This window comes from Urocampus carinirostris, chromosome 16, assembly GCF_059441175.1.
Source record: "Urocampus carinirostris isolate Australia breed hairy pipefish chromosome 16, RoL_Ucar_1.0, whole genome shotgun sequence".
Lineage (NCBI taxonomy): Eukaryota > Metazoa > Chordata > Actinopteri > Syngnathiformes > Syngnathidae > Urocampus > Urocampus carinirostris.
Window position 1 is genome coordinate 18136355 of NC_142364.1, and position 22566 is coordinate 18158920.

At 38.2% G+C, this 22566-nt stretch overlaps 1 protein-coding gene and 1 long non-coding RNA gene across 4 annotated transcripts; one reads left to right on the forward strand and one right to left on the reverse strand.

Annotated features, from left to right (window-relative positions):
• Nucleotides 1-19: 19 nt before the first annotated feature.
• LOC148350504 (programmed cell death 1 ligand 1-like) lies at nucleotides 20-13411 on the forward strand. 3 transcript variants are annotated; one of them, XM_088356088.1, is made up of 7 exons: nucleotides 20-101; nucleotides 2446-2506; nucleotides 2583-2845; nucleotides 6471-6567; nucleotides 9603-9866; nucleotides 11090-11197; nucleotides 12594-13411. In XM_088356088.1, the coding sequence occupies exons 2-7, from the start codon at nucleotides 2452-2454 to the stop codon at nucleotides 12671-12673; spliced, it is 867 nt and encodes a 288-aa protein (XP_088212214.1). In that variant the 5' UTR covers nucleotides 20-101; nucleotides 2446-2451; the 3' UTR covers nucleotides 12674-13411. The 3 variants fall into 3 exon arrangements, with proteins under 3 accessions (XP_088212214.1, XP_088212213.1, XP_088212215.1); XM_088356087.1 differs by lacking the exon at nucleotides 20-101 and adding an exon at nucleotides 2170-2326; XM_088356089.1 differs by lacking the exons at nucleotides 20-101; nucleotides 11090-11197 and adding an exon at nucleotides 2170-2326.
• LOC148350505 (uncharacterized) lies at nucleotides 8621-16481 on the reverse strand. The gene is made up of 4 exons (XR_015853045.1): nucleotides 16377-16481; nucleotides 14043-14139; nucleotides 13901-13954; nucleotides 8621-9901 (listed from the first exon to the last, which is right to left on the reverse strand). It is a non-coding gene; the product is annotated as an uncharacterized LOC148350505 (long non-coding RNA).
• Nucleotides 16482-22566: the final 6085 nt, after the last annotated feature.

Genomic DNA, 22566 nt, shown 5'->3' on the forward strand with positions numbered 1-22566 from the left:
GCTAAAACCAAATAAATGAGGCGGGACATACTGAGATATAAAGACGACGAATTCCATTCTGAGACTTTAGACATCAAAGGTTTCGTTGTCTCACATCAAAGGTAAGATTTATTTCAATGTCTACTTTCTCGTTCATAGACTACCTGCTGCTTTTAAAGTGCTCCATATTGTTTTACATCTTAATGTACTTCTACTTGGCGAGCATTTCAGCGATAGCCAGTCAGAGGGCTAGTACGGTTGCAAAACGTTTAAATATTTAGCCTACGAACGTAGTTTTTCCACCATTTTGACCGTTCTTCTACATTTGTCCAGTTAAAATCGCTCTAAAGCTTGTATAACACGTACTGGTTTTTATAGTAACCATATGAATTAACCCCGACTTGAACTGCCATATAAACTATTCTTCTGACACGTTCCAAGTACTGTAGGACGTTTTCAAATATAATTTGTTGTTTTCGTTGTTGTTAAATTGGATATTTAATCAAATCAATTCGTAAACCCATTTCAGGCAATACATTGTCAATCAAAGTAATGTATAAAACATTCAGCGTAAAATAATAAGTCAATAAAATCCCCTCCTTTTCTCCCAACCCGAAACACTTCATACATAAGACGCACACGGTTAAAATACTCCCAAAACAATAGAAATAGTAAGACAAAAATAATTATGGCAAGGCACAGACTAACCATGTCAGGAAAGTCATGTCATTTTTATTTGTATAGCCCTAAATCACGAAGAGTCTCAAAGGGCTTCACAGATTATTACACTATATTACACAGACTATTTTTCAGAATATTATTATACATTCCCCTGCTCTGGAGCCGACGAGAAGAGAAGGTTATTTGTATGGAAGCATGTAAATGCTGAAAAGAAGGGGGCCAAGCACTGAACCCTGCGGAACACCACAGTTAACATTAAACGGCTCAGATGTCATTTCGCCATATTTAACACAGTGCGTCCTGTCTGAGAGGTAGGATCTGAACCATGAGAGGACGGTTCCTGAGAGACCAGTCCATTTTTCCAACCGTTCTAGTAGGAAATTGTGGGGCACTGTGTCAAAAGCAGCACTAAGATCCAGCAGCAGCAAAAGTGATGAAGCGCCAGAATCCATTGCCAGTAGGATATCATTTGTTACCTTGATCAGAGGTGTCTCAGTAGAGTGGTTAGCCATGAATCCCTAATTTAGCGGCAAAAACTCATCCGGGCGTAACCAAGTTTCACAAAGACCGATACAGTTAAGTTTATAATCACAAATCATGTTATCAACAAGTAAAGCTTTAGGAGCAAGCGATCTAATATTTAAAAGACCAAATTTTAGCTTTGCTGAATCATTTGACTTAGCTGAAGTCTTTGTAGTGATCGTCACAAGATGTCGCCGTTCATGACCGTTGAGTTTAAAGCGTCGGTTGTCCGGCGAGAAATGAATGGTGGAATTAGTTAGGGACCTGAGGGAGGCTTATCTACACATATGTAACGGCTGTAATAATAACTTTTGTTTTATTGAAATTCCTGCTGAAATATGTGTATAGTTTTTGGTAAATGTCCTGCAATGATGAGTCCAACAGTGCCATCTGCTGGTATGGGGTGGGGTTTGGTTTTGGCTTCTGACATGTGACCGGGAGGCGGGGTTTGTTGGCAGTCTTACCAGAGAGAACTGCAATGGTAAGACACATCTTTTGGTGTTCCACAAAATAAGTTAATTTTAAACATTATAACCCCAGCTGACAAATCTCTCAACATGCACAGTGTGATTGATATTGTCAAGCTGTTTAGGTTTATTTTCGTTTTGTTTCCGTTTTACTAAAATATGAATTCCCCTTGTAGAGATCAAAGAGATCAGAGCCAGCAGAAAAGCTAATGTTGTGACTCATCCATTTGCAGGTAACTTGTACCCGTTTTTATACTCATTATTGTTTTTATTTCTATTTTCTCATATATATTAAAAAAGGATGATGTTGGTTAAAAATTCAGACGAAAGAAAAATATGTTGAATCCATTGTAAACGTTAAAAATCCACTATACGATCTCTTGTTAAAAGTATCTTGTTAAAATGTAAAGATGTGAAAATGTATTGTGATATTCTAAAATGTATTTTTTGTAAAGTGAAAAGAAAGCTCTTTGATATGCTTTGTTGGCAGTCTTACCAGAGAGAACTGCAATGAGATCAAAGAGATCAGAGCCAGCAGAAAAGCTAATGTTGTGACTCATCCATTTGCAGAAACTGTAATAATAAAAACCTCATCATCCAGTCCAGCGTGAATGTGGATCTTTGGTGGGACACGTACACCGCGGTTACACATATATGGATGGCAGCAGATGGCCTCGGTGATTGAACCAAAACTATTTATTATAAGCCACATTTTTAAATTGTAGAAGAAAGTATTTCGGAATTTACATCATTTTCCCATTGCTAAGGTATCTTTTTCTTTTTTCCCCCGTTATAGTTTCAAATGAACTGGTGCATCATTATCATTTTACAAGTCTTTTTCCAACCATGTTTTCCAGGTATTTAAGATGAAAGCACAATTAGTAAATCGCCTTACAGTATTTGATTTTTTTAACCCGGCTTATTCTCGGGCAGTTTGGTTAACCGCCACTGTGGAGCAGGTCTCATACATTGGAGAGTTTGGAGGTGACGTGGTCATGGGTTGCCGGTTCAACCCTTTGTCGCCATATCCCAGTGAGGACTTGATGGTGGCCTGGCACTGGATTTCACCGGAAGGATATCGCCAAGTTTGCCGAATGGACCATGGGCGAGAGGAGGATTCCCACCAGCATCCTGACTTCAGGGGTCGCGCCAGGCTACTTACTGAAGAGACTAAAGACGGATGGGCCAAACTGCAGGTTGGACCCTTCTAGATTGTACTTATTATTTCAACATATCATGGATTTGTACAATACACCATATTTTCTGGAATATAAGGCGCACCTAAAAACTCCAAACTGGCCAGAAATTTGAAAGTGCGAATCATAACCCTGATGGGATAGTTGTCTCATCTCATCTCATTAGCTGCACCGCTTATCCTCAGTAGGGTTGCGGGGGTGCTGGAGCCTATCCCAGCAATCATCGGGCAGTGGGCAGGGGACACCCTGAACTGGTTGCCAGCCAATCGCAGTGGGATAGTTGTAAATACATTTATTAATCATTTACTATAATATTACTATTAGAATTGCAATTGTAGAATTATAAAGGGTTCTAACAGTTAAGTAAAATGTTTTCCTTGCTTCAAAGAGTTTTACTGCTGGTTTAAGATCAGGTAATTGTGTAATTTTGTAACTGTAATCCTGTGCAGTCCTTTGAGACATTTTTGTGATTAAGGGCTATATAAATAAATTTGACTTGACTTGACTACCTTGTGAACCTCTCAACCATTGGCCTGAGAAGAGAAGCTGCTGCATTGTCATGTTTATTTTTCTCTGTTTGTTGAGATGTTTCTTGTTTTACAATGTTTTGTTTGATGTTTCCTGTTTTACGATGGTCTGTTTGAACCCAGTGCGCCTTCATATACCGCAAAATACAATTGGAAATGCATAAATTATTCATACATGCATTTAACGGTATACTACCGTATTTGTGCAATGAATAATCGAAAAACATTGCCGACCATAGTCACAAAACATTGATTGCAACCCAAATTGATCAGCAGTGACAGCGTCGTCACTTTCTCACAAGACCACCAGTGATACAGATAGACATATAGAGAGGCTTTCTATTTGATCTCATTCTCACACTATTCCTACGCATGGTGCCAGAAACAAATGTTAAAAAATGGAGGGAACGGAAATTTCCTCCTGAAAGATATACAGTTCTGTTCGAAATAATTGCAGTGCAAAGTGATTAACCAGAATATCCCAGGTACATGTGACATAAAGTCAACTTGCGGCACATTTCAGTCATTATTTCACTCCATGATTTCTTAACAACATACCTAATCCCATTTACATTTCTTACGTTTTGCCTCACAAACAGCATTTTTGTTATCACCCCACATGTTCTCAATTGGATTGAGATCTGGGGATCAGGCTGGCCACTCCATAACATTTATTTTGTTGGTCAGGAAAATACTTTGCTCGTGTACTGGTGTGTTTAGGGTCACAGTCTTCTTGAAACACCCATTTCAAGGGAATGTCCTCTTCAGCATAAGGCAACATAACCTCCTCAAGTATCTTGACATACATGGACTGATCCATCATCCCTGGTACGCGATAAATGGGCCCAACACCAGAGTAGGAGAAACATGCCCAGACAATGATACTTGCACCCCCATGCTTCACTGTCTTCAATATTTACTGAGGTTTGAATTCAGAGTTTGGGCGTCATCTCCAACACGGTCTGTGGCCCCTGGACACAAAAAGGAGAATTTTACTTTCATCAGTCCACAATATGTTCCTCAATTTTTCTTTAGGTCAATTGATGTATTCTTAGGTAAATTGTAACCTCTTTTGAGCATGCCTTTTTAAACAGTGGTACTTTGTGTGGAATTCTTGAAAATAAATTTGCTTCACACAGACGTCTTCTGTCACAGCACTTACAGGTAACTGCAGATTGTGTTTGATCGTCCTGGCTTAGCCTTTGCCATTCTGGTTATTCTCCGGTCCATTTTAATAGTTGTTGTGTTCTTTCTTTTACGTGTCCCTGTTTTTTCTACCTACCTTACGTTATTGGAGATCATTTTTGTCACGGTTGCCATGGCGCCCAATTGACCCGCCCGTGTGGCGCCAGCTGCGGCTCATTGAAAGATTGGCTTCCCTACTATTTAAGTTCAGTGTTCTCACTCTCCGTTTGTCAGTCTGTCGACGAACCTCTGCCCCGCAAGACGTGGGTTCTGACTCGGTCCTGTTGCCTGTTGGTATCTCCTGTCCGGTATTGTTCCTGTTTATTTTGTCCTGTTTAATATCTGTTTCCAGTTTTGTTCCCGTCTATTTAAGTTCGATATCCTATTTCTATATCAATCCTGTCTGTCCCCTCCTGTCCAGTATCGACCCCATCTGTCCAATATCTGCTCGGTCAATTGGTGTCGGCCTCTGGCTTCTTGTCTTTCCACACCAGACCTGCTGCCTAACGTGCATAACTCCCCATTTCCCGTAAATAAAAGCTTGTGTGAGAACGTCACACATTTGGGTCCTGATCCTGTTCCGGTTCATGACACCTTTTTGCAAATCTTTATAGGTTCTTACCTTTCCAATCAACTTTTTAATCAAAAAACACGTTCTTCGAAGCAGTATCTTGAACAACCCATTTTGCTCAAATGCATGTTCAAACCTTAAATAGGCGCCACCTGATTCACAGCTGTTTTATTTGTAACGCAAAATTTATGAGCTCAGAGACTGGTTGCCACGCTGCTATTTTTTTTTTAACACACCACTTTGAACTATTTGCTGAATTATTGCTTATTAATTGCTTTCGGAGCGTGTCTATTATGAATGGTGGGTCTTGTTTGTTATCTGAGAATCTACTGCACCTACTGGTAACTTGTCCAGCATGGAACAAGAAAACATATACTGCAAACTGGGGATATTCTAGTTAGTCACATTGCACTGCTATTATTTTGAGCAGCACTGTCGATAAACAGTCCGATTCATCTTTACATACACCAAAGAGTTCTTTCCTTTGTCGTGCTTTTTTTGTGTTCATTCTCTAAGATTAATTTCTGGCACTGTGAATTAAAATAGTGTGATAGTGAGATAAAACTTAAGGCCTTTTTGTACATCATCTGTATTATTAGTGGTCTAGTAGTTAGGTTTGGGTGATCTTACCAAAGCAACCTGAGTTTGAGCCCTGGTACATTTGAGGTTTTGTGATTTTTGTCAGCAGCATTTCGACTGATCAATCATCTGTCAGGACCAGAACAGGAAACAGGACCCACTCGCGTAACATTACTCACAGTTTTATTGGGTAAAGGGGAAAGGAGCGCACACTTGATCCGGGATCGTTGGTCGCGGGGAGTAGGTTGCTCAGCCGCGAAAGTGGGACGTCCATGGCTAGCGATGACGGTGTCGGGAATGGAAAAAGTCAAAATCAAACGGATCGTGGCAGGAGCAAAACAGGAGCAAAACCACAGGAAAAACGGAGATTCTCAGACGCAACGACCAGAGGCGACTCACAGGACATCGTTTAGGTAGTGACAGAGAGCAATCCGTCAAAGAGTTTCAGCTGACCCCCAAGGGCGGGGCCAATTGGGCGCCATGGCAACCGTGACAGAAGCTGACGCCACACAGTGGGGGGCCAATTGGATGCCATGGCAACCGTGACATTATCGTACTAATCCATACCGTAAGTGTATAAAATGCGCAACAGTTATACATGAATAACGGTAGCTCTTATTTAAGTTTTAATTCCATGCACCATATAGCCTTATACCTGAAAAAGAGATGATAAAATGCTACTTTTTGGGAGTGCAGCTTAGATCCCGGTGTGGAAAATAGGGTGTATATACGCACACTATCTAAGCTAAATGTATTTTCACAGGTTTCTAGACTTCACATCAACGACACGGGGACCTACCAGTGTGTGATACGGACAACAAACGGTGGCGACTATAAAAACGTCAAGTTATCTGTTACTGGTACGCAACTGCTCTTTGCGCCTCACTTTCACCCCAATACTGTGGGAGTATCCTGTCCAATGCATTTTGTCATGCATTTTATTGTGTATTTTTCCGTTTTGTCATGAACCGGAACAGGATCAGGACCCTAACGCAGCAGTCTGGCATGGAAAGCCGGGAAGCCAGAGACCGACGAGATTGATTCCAATTGCCCGAGCAGATATCGGACGGATGGGATCGATACCGGATAGGACGGGACAGACAGGATTGACAATGAAACAGGATATTGAAATAAACAGGACAAACTAGACGTAAACAAAAACTGGAGAGAATAATAAAAAGGACAAAAATAGACGGGAACAAAACTGGAAACCAATATTTAACAGGACAAAATAAACGGGAACAATACCGGAGAGGAAACACCAGCAGGAAAACAGGATCGAGTCAGAACCCACGTCTTGTGGGGCAGAGCTTTGTTGACGGACTGATGAGGGAAAAATGAGAGCACTGATCTTAAAAAGACGGAAAGCCAATCTGTCAATGAGCCGCAGCTGGCGCCACACGACCGGGGCCAATTGGGCGCCATGGCCACCATAACACGTTTATTTTGTCCTAACAAAATGTTATACAATTGAGGTGGCCCAGTTGCCTAAGCTTTTAACATATTAGGTCGCCTGCGATGAAATAATCTGACCATAGGTGAAAAGCTTAGCCAGTTTGACTTGCCCTCTTATTTGAATAACATTTGTGACAATTAAATGACAAAATCCACAACAAAACAAATACATTTCTTTTATATATTTAGGTATTACAGGAGTCAAAATTAATTTGAACAAAAGCTGGCAATTTAATGAACAATAAACAGAAACCACTTAACATAAATTATAGTACAAGAACACTTTGAATTGGTTCTAAGTGTTGAATGCGAAATCCTAATTTTGGTTAATAAAGATTTACTAACCCTGTTTTTTAAATTTCAGGTTAATGACCGGTCATCTACTGTAGTTTTGGCTAATAATCCTATTATTAGTGGCAAAATGTATTTTTATGCACACTGATAGGATGTTTGAATCAACTTTAATCAGTTTTCATGTCAGATGTTAAAGTCATGAAATAAACCACTTCAAATTTCAATGACAGTTCAAATGAATGACCAGAAGAAAACAGAATTCAAATGTTTTCCAATTCAAGTAATCCTAAATCCATGGGCATCGCTGGTTTCTCAAAGTTCACGAGTCTGCTGTCAAAATCAAAGAAATAATCCAATTCCTACCGCGACCTTGATGCAGAGCTCTATGATGAATCAGATCCTGACTGGATTCTTGGTCTGTGCCACGTTGTCATGGCGCCCAATTGGCCCCGCCTGTGTGGCGCCAGCTGCGGCTCGTTGACAGATTGACTTTTCGTCTATTTAATCTCAGTGCTCTCACTCTTCTTTTTTCATTCCATCGACGAACCTCTGCCCCGCAAGACGTGGGTTCTGACTCGGTCCTGTTGCCTGTTGGTATCCTGTCCGGTATTGTTCCCGTTTATTTCGTCCTGTTTAATATTAATTTCCAGTTTCGTTCCCGTATAGTTTTGTCCTGTTTAATTGCGATATCCTGTTTTGATATCAATCCTGTCTGTCCCGTTGTTTAATATCGGTTTCCAGTTTCGTTCCTGTCTAGTTAGTCCTGTTTATATCCAATATCCTCTTTTGATATCAATCCTGTCTGTCTCGTCCTGTCCGGTATCGACCCCATCTGTCCGATATCTGCTCGGGCAATTAGTATCGATATCGTTGGCCTTTGGCTTCCTGTCATTCCGCGCCAGACTGCTGCCTAACGTGCATGACTCCCCATTTCCCGTAAAATAAAAGGCTTGTGTGAGAAACATCACGCATTTGGGTCCTGATCCTTTTCCGGTTCATGACAGTCGGGGCTCGCCACACAGATCACCAAGATTTCTACTCGTCCTCGGAATTCCCTGGGAGGGAAAAAAGCCTGGCCAAAACTCATTTGAATTGGTTTTCATTCATTGTATATCAGACTGTCACTGGGTGAAGTCAAATTGGAGAAAAGGAGAGATATTGCTATTGATAAATCAGGTCCTGTCTATTGTCTATGCTGATGTGCCCGCATAGTTCTTCCTATGTCTTTGAAACACGAAACATGGACTAAAAAAAAATGGTTTGCTGGTTAAAAATATATTTTTTCAAAATTGTTTGCTGGTTAAAAATATATTTTTTCATTCAATGATTTAGTTATGTATTCTCCTATTTACTACAGTGTGTTTACAATCAAATTTTAAAATCAAATTATCCTTTTATTTATTCATTTCTAACAAGGTTTTAACAGGGTTATGGAATCCTTCAGATTTTGCTTGAAAGCGGCTCCAGTGTCACGATTGCCCTCACTTGGCCTCGCCCGTTTGGCGCCAGCTGCGGCTCGTTGCCTGATTGGCTTCCCTCCTATTTAAGCTCAGTGCTCTCACTTATCCCTTGTCAGTCTGTCAACGAACCTATGCACCCGCAAGACGTGTGTTTTGACTCCGACCAATTTTCTGCTTGTGTATCCTACCCGGTATCGATCCCGTCTGTCTCGTCCTGTCTGATATCTGACACCAGTCTCCAGTATCGGGTATCTATTCCGTCTATCTCGTCCTTTTTGATATCTGACTTCAGTCTCCGGTGTCCGGTATCGATTCCGCCTGTCTTATCCTGTCCAATATCTTGCTCCAGTCTTCAGTATCCGTATCGATTCCATCTGTCTCGTCCTGTCTGATATCTGACTCCAGTCTCCATTGTTTAGTATTGATCCTGGCTGTCCCGTCCTGTGCGGTATCGATCCTGTCTGTCCGGTATCTGCTCGTGTATCTGGTATCGATCTCGTCTGCCTCTGGCTTCTTGTTTTTCCACGCCGGACTTCTGTCTAACTACTTCATGACGTATCTGGATCCTTCTCCTGGTCTGGTTCTGACATCCAGATGTTACAGTCGGACTACTACTGCACCTTTTTTTTTTTAAACTAGAAGTGGTCAACATCAAGTTAACATCGATCATTTTCTCTTTCGTGCAGCACCTTACAAAACTATCACCAAAAACATTTTCGAGGAGGCGGGCGGGGAAGCCCACGTGTTGAACTGCCAGTCTGAAGGCTACCCGATGCCAACAGTGGCCTGGCAGGACGGCAACGGGCAGGATCTCAATGCCAGCATCGCCTTTGTGCAAACTGAGGAGCAACTTTACCAAATCACAACTCAGATTCGTGTGAATTCATTGCAGAAAAGCAACTACACTTGCAGCTTTGGTGGTGGCTTCTCCGCCACGTTTGTCATGCCAGGTGAGCGTAAGATTCAGCACTATTTGAACAGGATCCTAGAAATGCCAAAAAGCAGATAATATTATACAGTGCAAATGCCATCTTTTACTACAACTTTCTGTAGGACAGGTGTCGGGAACCTATGGCTCGCGAGCCATATATGGCTCTTTTCATGAGTAAATCTGGCTCGGGGGGATATATATATATATATATATATATATATATATATATATATATATATATATATATACACATATACACGGTATATTATATACACATATACACGGTATATTATATATACAGACATTGCAATTTCACAATAGGAACACTCTTTTAACAATTGTTAATTTCCGGTACTTTACACTGAACAGCCTTTTTTAATCTCTTTTAATGATAATTGATTATTTACAAGTTTGATAATACTCGATTTTTATTGAAAAACCAAATGAGTATACCAAATGTTTTATTACTTATCAACATTTGTTTTATGAATTCAACTAAAAAGCATTGAAACAGCTTATTTTCAGACTTCGTTTTTCAAAATACATTAATGCAAAAATAAAATATACATGAAAAATACAATAAAAGTGAAGTGTTTAAAAATATATATACTGGTAGAGGAGTTTGTTTAAGACTCTTTGAGGATAAACAGCATTCTATTAACCACACAGTTACAAATCTTTGAATCAATTCTTTGCAGTTCTGCTTATCGCAAGTGATTCATATTTATTGTTTTAGTTATTTGTTTTTCTAACTTTTGTCAAAATGTATTTGAACATTTACAAAGAAATAGTTTTGGATTTAATAACCTATCATAGCAGATTCACTGTAACAAAATGAGTCCTTGTTATACTGAAATAAAATAAATGATGATTCCCAAAACAAATTTACAATGTAAGTAAAATAATGTCAATACTATTATTAGAGTAGTAATTCAAGTGTAACAATAAATATTCAGGATGAACCTTTTGATGAAACTCGCTGTACTAGATTGTTTCATCACCAAAAACAAGTTTTCCATGTAATACTGGCACAAAAATACTCAGAGGATTCTTAGGCATGAACAGTAAATACTACACAATGTAATCTATCAAAGGAATGTATTTATAGCAATTCTGTGCATTTCAGGATTGTCTTCATAGTTAAACCATAACAATGCATTTTTGGGTTTTTCATTGTTTCTATTTTATGAAAATCATTGCATTTCAGTTTTTTGTTTTACTTTTCCTCCCCACCTCCCTCAGATGAGATACCGCCCCAGAGAGAAAACAATTACACTGTTTTAATTGTTGCCTCGATTGCAATACTGCTGACTACTGCAATTTCAGTACTTTATATACAGCGCGAAAGAGGTAAAGAAGAAAAAAACTACATTATTTTCTACTTCTTCTATTATGACATAACTAAAAATTCACACTGGCTGTTTCAGCCAGTGACGTGCAATAAGGTTTGTGACTGGTAAGGCACATTCAAATTTACAAATAAATGAATCTTCTTCATCATTTGATTGGAAGCGCAATAATGCATCACTGAACGGTGGCATAGAAAAAAAAACATTTTATTGTCTTACCTTAACTTATAAATTAATGCACTGATCTTTCCTTTTAATAATAGCATCAATAGATAATTAATCCTCGATTATGGAAAAATGCCTGGAGGCAAGATAATTGTTTGCCTCAATCTGCATTTGCAGATGATCAGCACAAGAACAAAAATACTGGATTGCTTGATTTGCTGTTACCTTGCTAATTCTTAGACAAATTCGATTCTTAGGGGCTTAGATGTGCGCCAAATCAGAATCTTTGGTCTCTCTATCGCCCTCTGCCATCAGGCAAGAGAATTGCACACCTCATTCTGCAGCTGCTCGACACGAGAAAAGGAAATTACTGGATGGCTGAACTTTCTGTCAACTTGCTACTACTATCACTCATTTTATTGTTTGGGCCTTGGGGTTGCCCCAAAACAGAATCGGTAGCCTCACTTATGCCCTCTGCCATTAGGCAAGATAATTGTGTGCCTCACTCTGCATCTGCAGACGCTCTGCACAATAAAAAAAATACTGGATTGCTTGATTTGCTGTTACCTTGCTAATTCTTAGACAAATTCGACTCTTAGGGGCTTACAGTAGATGTGCGCCAAATCAGAATCTTTGGTCTCTCTATCGCCCTCTGCCATCAGGCAAGAGAATTTACATGCCTCATTCTGCAGCTGCAGATACTCTGCACGAGAAAAAAAAATACTGGATGGCTTGAATTGCAGATAGCTTGCTAATACTATCACTAATTCTGTTGTTTGGGGCTGAGGTGTGCACCAAATTGCAATTTTCACCATCACCCTCTGCTGTGAGGCAAAAGAATTGGTTCCTCACTCTGCCTTTTCTGACGCTTAGCACAGTGATAAGTTACTTATTGTATTTATAATATTCATAATATAAATTCAGCGATTGTTCAAGTTAAATTAAAAACTCAAACACTAAAAAATCGAACAATTTAATATATTCTTCATTTGATATTTCCACAACAGTTGAGGCCCAGACTCACCTGCCTCCCCTGACTGCACGTCACTGGATTCAGCCTAGGTGTATGTGATTGTTTATGTTTAAAAGAAAAAGGGGATGTTAGGTTATAGTTCATATCTTCACTCTGATTTTCTACTAATAATTATTTTGGTTAATATAATCCAAGTGAATCAATTTTGAGTGTATGACTTGTCATCGTAATAGCATTTTTGCGTATCAATCTCTTCCAGGTCTTTTTAGGAAGGAAAGAGCGACAGCTGACGAGGATACGGAGGAAGAAGTCATTACTGTTCTCACCGAAGGCAATTGATTTCTGTAGTACAATTAGTATTGTTGAAGACAAGAGATTTTATTTACCTTCAGAATATAAGTTGGCTATTTAGTTCATATTTTACAGAACAGTTGAGGCGAGTATTTGATTAGGGTCAGTGTCTAAATTACTGGAAAAACTACATTCTGGGGGCCATGTGTTGCCCGACCACCTTATTTTAGTGGCCATCACCATACTGGAAATGATAGCCATCCATCCATTATCTACACCGCTTATCTTCAGTAGGGTCACAGGGGCGCTGGAGCCCATCCCAGCCATCTTCAGGCAGTGGGCAGGGGACACCCTGAACTGGTTGCCAGCCAGTCTCAGGGCACACAGGGACAGACAATTTGCTCGCGCATTCACACCTAGGGACAATTTGGACAGGCCAATTAACCTGACATGCATGTTTTTGGAATGTGCGAGTGCCCGGGGGAAACCCACGCAACCTCGGGGAGAACATGCAAATTCCACACAGGAAAGTTCGATCTCATGACCTCAGAACTGTGAATGTTTACAATGTAACAATTGCAAAAATGAAAAAAAAATAATAATAATCACATGACAGCTAGGGTTTGTAAAAAATGCATTTCAGACTTGGTGACAATGTCATGAAGTAACTAAGTGTGCAGCAATTATTTTTTTATTTGTTTATTTATTACAAAATGCATGTAATTTATTTCCAAGTTTAGTACATTGTATCTTGTGGATCATCCGTGTCGAATCGAGACATCGTGATTTCCTATCACTGAAAGGGTTTTGTAATAAACTGAATGTTTACAATAATATGGATGTATTTAGTGTGAGAAGTCAAGTCATGTTTATTTGTTGAGCCCTTAATCACAAGGAGTCTCAAAGGGCTGCATAGACCACCGATTATTGATAAGGCGCTGTATTAAAGGCTCAATGGCTCTTTGGCCAGTAATCGACTACAGTTACCATTATTAAATCCATTAACCCCTGAAGAGACGGATGAGCCTAGCAGCAGGTCAGAATCTTCTTAATATTATTTTTTAATTCAACATATCCTGGATTTGTATAATATACTGTTAATTCAGGACTTGAGAGCGCACCTGATTATAAGCCGCGCCCAGTACATTTTTTAAAGAAAAAAACATTTTGTTCATACATAAGCCGCACCTGACTATAAGCCACATGTACCTACATCAAAACATGAGATATTTACAAAGAAAGACGAACACAGAAAGAGTTAATAATATACAGTACCTTAACCCCTTAACGATGCAGCGGCCCACTGGTGGGTTGCTTGAAGCTTGAACTCTTGGGATTCAAGATATGACTCATCAGAGAAACATCACAATCAGTCTGAAACATGATGCCTGAAAACAATAAAGCTGAAGTAACCCACCATCACGTCACCTGGCCGCCTTCAACTTCTTTGAATGTCTACGAAAACGGCTTGGTTACATCAAGAACAATCCATGGAATCCAACCGTATAAAATATCTACTCCAAAATACACAATAATTCCGACAGATGAATAGAAATCCACCCAAAAGCATGTCTGCTTCATTCGACATTTGCTTCTTGAAATTCAATCTTTTTGCTCCAAAACTCCCCTTTAAAAGTTAATAGATTCATAGAATTATTCCCAATATGGTAGTTAGCCCCTCCCCTTTCGATTAACATCTTTCTCTGCCAATAGCAGGCTTTTTTTCATGATCCATACCCTGCATTAGCCTATATAGGCCTGTTTAAAAAAACTGATATCGCCTACAATAGGTCCGAAAATCTTCAGCCAGTAGTAACCGATTCGAATAATAATTGACACATTGGTTAGCCAATGAAATTTCCAACAAAATGTACAGCCTCTACCCTACTTACGACCATTCGACTTACGTAAAACGGTAGATACGAACATTTTTTTCAGGATGTCGAAAAATATCCGGACATTGCTGTACGTTTGATTTTGTATTGTGAGCAAGTTTTTTCGATAACAGGACATTATTGTAGTGCTTCTTTCCGCCGCTACCGGCTTGTTGCGCTGTGAGAGGTCACCCAGCATCATCCCAGAAGTAAAAAAATCCGCTTCCTCTCTCTAGTTCATATGTAAACATACAGTACAGTGGTACGTGTAATGAATCTCCAGCGCGCGCAGAACTTCGACATTTTTATAGTTAAATATCTCGTGCATCCATTCAATATGGTTGGTGTAGAGTCTAAAGAGAGGCGAGCCGTTTCTTTTGAAATTAAAGTGGAATAAGAAAGCTTGATGCGGTTGAGAAAATGGTCTGAACGCTTTTTTTTCTGCCACTTTTTACCATGGAGGAGGACCTCTTGGAGCACATCTTCCAAAAGTAAGTAACACTTAACTCTATGTTTATAAGGCATATTGTATGAAATGTTGATTTTTTTTTTAATACAAAACAATACAGGTTACTTTTACAAGGCTTAAACAAACTTAAATAAACCTTAAAAATACAAAATATAGCACTGAAGCAACTTATGAACAAATTCAACTTACGAACAATCGTCCGGAACTTTGTTCGTAAGTCGGGCAGCGTCTGTACACAATTTTTCTATTTGTCTTCAAATCAGAGCCGAAATTAGATGTGCGCAAAGCAATTTGTGATTCATTTTTGCGCACCATCATTACGCGCAAGTATGCGCAATCATTGATTTGAGTTCTGAAAAGCGACATCAAACATTTACAACTCATTTACGATGAAAAAATTGGTCGGAGTAAAATACAAATTTGCAAAAGTTCTGGTGTAGTAAAGCAGTGTTCTCGTTTGCCGCATAGTCTCAAATCAACGTGCGTCCCCGGGACGCAACCTTTTTGCCACAAAATTGTGATTATTGCACGATTACTTTTTTTTTAACAAAGATTTACTGCACTCCATACTTTTCTTCAGGCAGATCCGGCATTGTTGTTTTGGTCTCGCGGTTCAAGTTTTTGTCTGCACGCCGATCTCGGCCAACGAGATCTCGTTGTGTAGTGAAAGGAAGTCCGTCTTTCTTTAGAGAACCGGCTTTTTTGGCTCAACTCATTAAAAAGAGCCGGCTCTCAAACGGCTCACTTGCTTTGATGATTGTTATTACAAATTATGTTGTATAAAGAAGTTAAGAAAAAAAGGAAGTACAAAAGGAGAAAATTAAAAAAGACAGGTTTGTGGTTATCCCTTTGATCGGTATATTACCAACAATAATTTGATGCAGAAAATGATTTAATAATTTGATGATTAAAATTGAACAAATATATAGATTTATATTATATATTTGTCGCCGATTTACGATTTCAACCTCGATAACACTACATTTTGGGGACCCATAGATCTCTGTTGGGACCCATAGATTTTTGAGCAGGCGAGTCCCCGGGACCCATAACTTTTCAGAGCTAAAATGAACACTGGTAAAGTAGTCATCTCCAAACGGTCACTTTTAGAAAAATGTGAAAATACAATGTTTAGTTTTTCACATTATGATACAATTTCTCAAGGGACCAGGTAAGGCTTCAAAAAATGATTTTGGGTGGTAAAGTAGTTGTTTTCATTTTCCAGAATAAAAACGAATATTAGATATACGTTTTGGGGGGGGCTTTTAACTGCCTTCATTAGCAAATGGTGGAAATTGTACCGATAGTTTAACGTACTAGCATGTAGCATCATTGCTAAGACTATACAAAGTACACTAAACTCTTCAAAATGAAGGTTTGCGAAAAAAATAAACATCACTATAGTTACCTATGGGTATGTGGAGTATAATAAAACACACTTGCGGCATATTTGACTGAGTAAAAAAAGCAGATGGCATCAGATATCATTTTCAACCAGCATGGTGAAGGCGGCCATTACAAACACAGAAAGAAATATACAGCAATTGAGCACATTGGTTATTTCACAAATGGGAATCAAACCGGTTTTGTGGAGGTTTAGCCCCCTCTACAGGTTGTTTTCCTCTGCAGTCTTCAAACAAACGCTAGATAGCGCTATATTACTGCCCACACATGACCTAACTGAGACTGACATTACCAAACTTTATATCCTTACAGTCTCTACATTGTTAGAAAAATAGAAATGTAGACGTTAATAATCATCGATTGCGCTCATTTTAATCAACTATAACGAACACATTTGTCTTTAATTTCGTACGACACAAAAACTCGACTTTAAAGGCAGAAGCTAAACAAATAAATATCTTGATTAGATTAATTTACTTTTTTTTTAGGTTCATTATAATGAAGGGGGTGTCAACAATGGAATAAAAATGTGAATACATCTTAATGTGGATTGAATATAAGTTGCTTTTAAAGTAAGCACAAGAAACAATTCATTAATATTGTTATTTGTGGGGGGGCATTTTTCTTTCATTACGTCATCATTTTTTAAGATATTTATTTTTAATGGAGCCATTTTATTGAATTATTTATGTATTTAGGGGACTTATTGGAAATTGTATGGAACTTATTTTAGATCATTTGTTTATTTGTTGATGGAATCATTTTCTTTATTTAGTTATTTTAGTTCATGTACATACACAAATAATTTGAATTTAGATATAAAATACAAAATATATGAAACAAAAAGCATTGAATATGTTGCAAAAGAATGTACCGTCAATGCAGCGGCCCGGCTTATTAAGAGTCGGATGCTGTCAACACCGAAAAACTACAGTGACAGATGCTGAAGGTGCTGTATATGAGTCAGATCAAGAGGCTTTTCTTGCTACTTTTAACCAGGGAAACCAGTACTCTCTGTTTTATGTGGGGGTCAAAATCCTTAGCTTAAAAAACAGCCTAAGGAGGGTTGGGCGCCGCCAGGCTGTACTTGCCCAAGACACACCACAAGAAGTAATCCGTTAACATCCGCAAGTGCTCTAGGTAAGATATAAAAATCAAAATTAATGTGAAACATTTAATGTAAAAAAAATATCTGAAATTAGTGATGGATAAGTTAATCATTATGGTTCAGTTCACGCATCCCTGAATCATAACTCTTTGATGTATCCGATGATGAATCAGACTTTGAAAAACATGAAACAAATACATTGAATATTGCATGTTGGTATTATGTTCAAACTTTGGTGGGTGAGCTTGTGGATCCCTTAACCACTGGGGTAGTAGGGGCACCCTTTCCTGTGGTGTGTCCTGGGCAAGTACAGCCTGGTGGCGCCCATCCATTTCCAGGTCGAAAAATGTTTCCACCCGGTCTTGAACCTGGGAAGTTATCAATAAACAATTTTAATAATGGCCGCACGCATTCAACAACATTTGTCACTTACAATGCTTAGTTTGAGCTGAGAAAAAGTGAAACTAAATTTTATACTGATTTCAAGCAAAAATTAGGGTTACACATTAAACACAAAAAATATGGTCTTTCTTGAAGAGGAACAGGGCAGTGTAAAACCCTATGTTCCAGTTTGGGCTTTCGCTCTGAAAATGCTGGTCTACTAGTTATCCCAAGAGCCAAGAAGAAATACGCAGGTTCGAGACTGTTATGAATTTAGGCTTATAACCCGCTTCTATTCAATAGCTTATGAACAGGGTTGGGTAGGGTTACTTTAACTTGATTACTTTCAATTACTTTTGGATTACTCCAATACCAAATATGCTAATAAAAGACAAAAGAAACTAAATATGAATAAAATGATGACTCACAACACGTGGTAAGCTTTCTCTCCTGGCTTTGATCTCTTTGCAAAACTAAGATTAAATGTGACAGAAACAAAATGAAAATAAATCCAAACAGCTTGCCAACATCATTTTTGTCGTTCCATGTATTCTGTTACTCCCCAAGCCTGGACAAAATTTAGTAATTGTATTCATATTTAGTTTATTTTGTCTTGTATTAGCATATTTGGTATTGGAGTAATCCAAAAGTAATTGAAAGTAATCAAGTTAAAGTAACCCTACCCAACCCTGCTTATGAATGACTAATATTTCATGTTGACAATATCTGTGTATTGTTTGTTATTGCAACGTCAGTTGCAGCCTGGTCATCCTGTGCAGTCCCTTCTCAGGTTTCTTCATTCTCCTCATGTTGAGGTTTTTCCTTGCCCTCATGTAGGTTTTAGATCAGGGGATGGTGTCTTAATAGTCTGTGCTCTGTTCAGCCCTTTGAGACTTCTTGTGAAATTAAGAGCTATACAAATAAACAGGATTTGACCTCACTTGTAAGAAAGTAACAACGGTCAAACAAAAACAAAAAATAGCTATCCATTTCTGAAATGAATTGACTGAAAATCTCCATGGAACTTTGCTCCTTCTCAACTTGTATGTCGTTTTTTTGTGTTCTTACACACAAACACACACTAACACATACACGCACACAAGTCCCCCCTCCTCCATTTCCTCTTTCGACCTCAACCTTGCAGAGCAAAGGCCCTGGTTTCATCTTCTGGTAATTAATATTGGTGGAGGGAAGAAGAAGGGAAAGCACGAGGAAGCAATTATCCCTCGATGATGTGAAGATGTAAATGCAGCAGAAGGATCGCCGGCTTATGCAGCATATAGGAGGCGACGCCATGATGAATTCTTGCTCCGATTGCGTCCATTCCACACCACTTGACTTCGCTGTCCTCTTCAAAAAGCACATTACGAAGACGGGCTCAAAATCATATGAATTTGGTTTATTCGATTTTAGAATTGAATATGAAAATTGCAAACGAGGGATTACAAAGTGTACAGATTGATCATTATCCCTTTAATGGGTTGTGTACACGTATTTGACATTGTAGTCATGAGGACTTTACGTAATTTTAGCAAAGGCTGGTCAAATTCCAAATGTACATATTTTAGAAGTAGATACACATTTCTAAAATGATAAAAAGATGAAAGTATTGTCCCCAGTGTCCCCAACTCACACACACACACACACACATAAATATATATACACAAGAAAAAGTAGACAATTAAATACACGACAAGAAACCAAAATACTTGACAAATTACAGGACAAATACTCATGAAAAGGAATACACAACAAAAAACTAAAACAAAATACATGACAAAATAATAAAGTACACAACCAAATAAAGAAAAAATGACAACATAAATGACAAAATACACAACAAAATACACGTCAATTACACGACAAAAGACGTGAAAAAATAACAAAATTCATGACAAATAGTAGAACAAACACAAGACAAAATACATGACAAATATAAGACAAAATATGACAAATACATGAAAAACGATACAAAATACACGGAAAAAATAACAAAGTACATGACAAAATAACAAAATACACTACAAAATACACGACAAAATACACAATAACAAAATACATGTTGAAATAACAAAATAAAATAACAAGGTACACAACAAAATACATAACTTAGTACATGACAAAATAGAAAATACACAAAAAATACACAAAAAAATAACAAAGTACATAACAAAATAACAAAATACACATCAATTACAAGACAAAACACTTGAAAAAATACACAACATAAAAAACAAAATGAATGAAAAAAATACAGGAAAAAAAGACAAAATACACAACAAAGTAGAGGACAAAATACAAGGTACACAACAAAATCCATGACAAAATGCACAACAAAATAACAAAATACACATCAATTATAAGACAAAACACAACATAAAAAAACACTTAACACTTGACAAAGTAACACGATTCTTGACAAAATACATGACAAATACAAAAAAAAGACAAAATACACGACAGTGTACAGGAAGAAATGCAACAAATGAAACAAAGTACACAACAAAACACTTGAAAAAATACTCAACATAAAAAACAAAAGGCACTACAAAATAACACAATTTACGGCAAAATACCTGACAGATACAAAAAAAAAGACAAAATACACGACTGAGTACAGGACAAAACACAATATAAAACAAAGCACAAAACAAAACACGTGAAAAAATACTCAACATAAAAACAAAATACATGACAAAAATTTACGCCAAAATAAATGACAACTACAAGAAAAAATACAAGACAAAATACACAAAAAATACACGACAGAGTACCGGACAAAACACAAGATATAACAAAGTAAACAACAAAATACGTGCCGAAATGTACCAGAAAATGGGAAAGTACACATCAAATACCAAACAAAAGACAATGAAAAATACATGAAAAACAATACAAAATACCCGAAAAAAATAACAGAATAAATAACAAAATACACAGCAAAATACACGATGTAATATATGACAATATAAACACCAAAATAAATAAATTAAGCCAGCACTGCCTGGGACTCAAATGCATACTCATCAACCTGTACGTTTTTGCCGTGCAAAATACGTTTATTGTGCATTTTAAGACGTGTACGACGTACAAGAAAATCTGTACGGAAAAACGCAAATTTGTCAATTATGGGTTCCATCCGGTATACACCGACTATTGCGAAAAACGGCAAATCAATCAAGTCAAACGAGTTTATGTGTATCATGTAGGTTAATAATCTGTAATAATAGTTTGCAATAGTCTTTGATCTGTGCATCCTTTTGAGACTCTTTGTGATTAAAGGCAAATAAACATGACTTGACTTGACTTGACTTCGAGTTGTGTAGTGAAAAGTCCGTCTCTTTTTAGACAACCGACTTTTTTGGCTCAACTCAATAAAGAGAGCCGGCTCTCAAACGGCTCACTTGCTTTGATGCATTGTATTACGAATTATGATGTTGTATAAAGAAGTTAAGAAAAAAAAAAGGAAGTATAAAAGGGGAAAATGAAAAAAGACAGGTTTGTGGTTATCCCTTTAAATAGCATATTACCAGCAATAATTTAATGCAGGAAAATGAACTAATAATTTGAATAAGAAAATAAATATATTTGCATGTATTTTTTCCTTCTACAGTGAACGTCCAAGCGACTTCTTTTTTGAACTTTTTTTTATAATAAACCTCATTCATGTCGAACAACTCAGTATCTCACAACCAGGGTTGGGTGGGGTTACTTTAACTGGATTACTTTCAATTACTTTTGGATTACTCCAATACCAAATATGCTATTAAAAGACAAAAGAAACTAAATATGAATAAAATGATGACTCACAACACGTGGTAAGCTTTCTCTCCTGGCTTTGATCTCTTTGATCTCCGGCAAAACTAACAGAAACAAAATGAAAATAAATCCAAACAGCTTGCCAACATCATTTTTGCCGTTCCATGTATTTTGTTACTCCCCAAGCCTGCACAAAATTTAGTAATTTTATTCATATTTAGTTTCTTTTGTCTTTTATTAGCATATTTGGTATTGGAGTAATCCAAAAGTTATTAAAAGTTTTCGAGTTAAAGTAACCCTACCCAACCCTGCTCACAACAATATGTTAATTAACAATATATTTGATAAAACGAAACACATGTACAACATAACATGTTAAACTACATAAATAAACGCGTTTGAAAAAAAAATATGGTGTAAGATTATTTAGTATTTTGTAAGGGAAAATACAACATTTTGTAAGGGCACGGAGCCCTAGAGGTTGACAAGTATGCAAATGGTCGTCCCACCCCTGCTTCAGACATTTGTAGCGATCCATAATTCCAGTATTACCCTCAGGGGGTCTTTGTTTTTGACAACGCCTCCGAGTTTCACGCTTGTCCAAGACCCGGTTCACGCCAGGGTGGCAACGCGTCAACTGCGAGCAAAAGAGAAAGGCACGCTTGCGAGGTCGTCTTTTGCAGGCGTGCATCCGAGCGGGCCGTGACCCGGCGCCGCCCGGTAATTGACATCAGATGAGTGGCAGAAAACGCCGGGCGACCCGGCTTCTCCGGGACCCGGGCTAACCTGGAAGCATTTATTTGATGGAAGAAGATGTTTAGTTAAAACGCGGGCCGGCCCCTCTAATGACTCTGCTGGCCGCGTGATGGATACGACGCGCACACACGCGGTGATGGATATGAGTGCTGAAAGGCGGGATGGCCGCTTCCTGAGTTCTCCGCTTCCT